At 60.3% G+C, this 2326-nt stretch overlaps 1 protein-coding gene across 1 annotated transcript in view; it reads left to right on the forward strand.

Annotated features, from left to right (window-relative positions):
• Positions 1-2326, forward strand: part of VOLCADRAFT_116088 (uncharacterized protein) — a gene marked incomplete at both ends in the record, with an annotated part of 5469 nt that overhangs the window by 1418 nt on the left and 1725 nt on the right. Inside the window, 4 exons of the mRNA XM_002946629.1 lie at positions 741-947; positions 1264-1391; positions 1859-1965; positions 2109-2300. Coding sequence (XP_002946675.1) covers positions 741-947; positions 1264-1391; positions 1859-1965; positions 2109-2300 — 634 coding nt within the window. The remainder of the gene's footprint in view (positions 1-740; positions 948-1263; positions 1392-1858; positions 1966-2108; positions 2301-2326) is intronic.

Raw genomic sequence — 2326 nt, forward strand, 5'->3', positions numbered from 1 at the left:
GGGGGAGAGGGGCGAGCTGGGGGGCCGGGGCAGCAGCAGCAGCAGCAGCAGCAACGGGAGCCGACTGGCGACAGGAGCACTGCGGAAATGACGTAAGTGCGGTTCTTGGGGGGGAAGGGAGTTCACGTGCCGCGTTGCTGCATTTCTATGGCTTTGGGTTTTAGGGGTTTAGGGTGAGAACTGTTTCAGGGTTTTAAGAGGATGCGTTACTCGGGGGACGGAGGTGGACTGTGGAGCGGGGGAAGGGCATTTTGTGGGTGTTAGGGGCTTGCAACCCTGGGGTGTTTGCCCTCGTGCGGCCCCCCACCCCTTTTCTCTCTCCCGCCTCGCCGACGTACGGTGGCGCTTTGTGGGCGGGTGGGGCGCATTGATGTCTGCGCTCCTACAACCCACCTCTTTACCTTCCTTCGTTGAGCTGCCGTACGTCTGCAACCATCAAAACCGCTTTAAAACTGCCATCGGTGCGCAGCTTCACTGTTATCGTCTAAAACGCCGAAATGCGTCGCCCGAAAACCACCTAAACCCTATTTGCATACACCACCACCACCACCACCACTACCATAAAACCTGTTACTACTCTGTTCAAACCCGTTCCATCGCCGTTTCCAGTCGCGGCGCGATGCTTTCCAGATCCGCCTCCATTATCAACCGCGCCAGTGCGCCCGCAATGTCGGGTGGCGGCGGTGGCGGCGGCGGCAGCGCCGCTGCCGCCGGCCTTGGGTCCGGCACCGCCGCCGGAGGCTCCATCAGCGGTGGCGGCGGCGGCGGCGGCAGTAGCAGCCACCGTGGCTTATTAAATCTGCCTAGTATGAGTCGCACCGGCAGCTTGGGACGGCAACAACAACAACAACAACCAACACAGCAATCTCCATCACAGCAGCTGCCGCCGCCGCCGGGGTCACCGAACGGCAACTGCGGGGCGAGTGGCGCTAACACTCAGCGCACGAGTGAGTGGCTGTATGTATGTATGTATGTATGTATGTATGTGACCGTGAGTGTGTATGGACCCGGAGGCGGCACGAAAAAATGTCATACCCGGGGGTAGGCGATTTCAAGAAGAGTGAGAGGTGGGGTGGGAAAGGGGTGGACACCGCGGCCACCGCTCCTTCCTCCCGCCCGAGAGAAGAGGCAACTCTTCCCCCCGAACCCGCTCTGGCGACTTGACATTCCCTCCCGCACACACACACACACCACCCAACCCAACCCAACCCAACCCCACAAGCTCTCCTTTCTCCCCCCCCACCCCGCCGCGGACCTTTGCAGCGCAATCTGCCGACTACTGGATGCGAGTGACGCTGCCGCCCGAGGTGATTGAGGCCCAGCTGCGCCACCTGGCGGCGGCCACGGAGGCCAACCTCAGGACGTACCACGACAGAGTGGCGGCAGCGCAGGTGGAGGGGGGCTTGGAGGGGGGAAAGGGAGCCGCCGACAAATACTGCCGTACGAGTGTTTGTTGCTACGGTGTTGTAGTACAGGAACATATCCGTGAAATATTTTTGAATTGCTTCATGTCCCATTTGTCGACGGGCTCGGGACCTACCAGTTCTGTGTGTGTATGTACGTTTGTATGTACGTTTGTATGTATGTATGTTTTTGTTTGTGTTTTGTGCTGACTGATAGACGGACCTGTTTTCCCCAGGTGACATGGGGTTTTACACCTGCCTTCCCCCGCAGCCCCGCAGCCCCTCAGGCCCCCGCGCTGCAGATCCTTGTCTCGCGTCTCAACCGATAGAGCCCCCACTCTCATAGCTCTCCCCCCACCCCCTCCCAGCTTTACCCCCTTTTACCTTCGCCCTTCCCCCCTTGGCTCCCTCTTTCCCCCCCCCCGCCCGTTTTCGTCGGCCCCACCGGCTGAAAGGATGATTTGCTCCGGACAAACGGTCTCAGTACGGAAGCCCTGGGGGTGGCTTCGGAGGTGGTGGAGCAGTCCCTCAAGATCAAGTTGGGGCAGATCAAGGAAGACACGTGAGTTCCATATACGACACGTACGATCTGTGCCACACTATGAGCCACCTATGTGCCGTACGTACACCATCCTCCTTACCACCCTTATTTGACTTCCCCGCCCGTCCCCAACCCCTCCTACCCCTCCTACCCCACCTCCGCAGCACTGTCAACAACTTCAACTACTCGGCCCTAAGTCGCGAGGCCGTGTTGGCGACCCAGCTGGGCCCTGCGTCCGTACAGCTCCTGACCGCCACCACCCTGCCCCAGTTCATCCGGGCGGCTCTGGACCACGTACGACAACATAGCGGGGAGCTCTCGCAACTGAAGTCGTCATTGCAGCAGCCTGAGGACGGGTGGGTTTGTTGGGGGGGAGGGGGAT

Source organism: Volvox carteri (assembly GCF_000143455.1).
Source record: "Volvox carteri f. nagariensis unplaced genomic scaffold VOLCAscaffold_4, whole genome shotgun sequence".
Classification (NCBI taxonomy): domain Eukaryota; kingdom Viridiplantae; phylum Chlorophyta; class Chlorophyceae; order Chlamydomonadales; family Volvocaceae; genus Volvox; species Volvox carteri.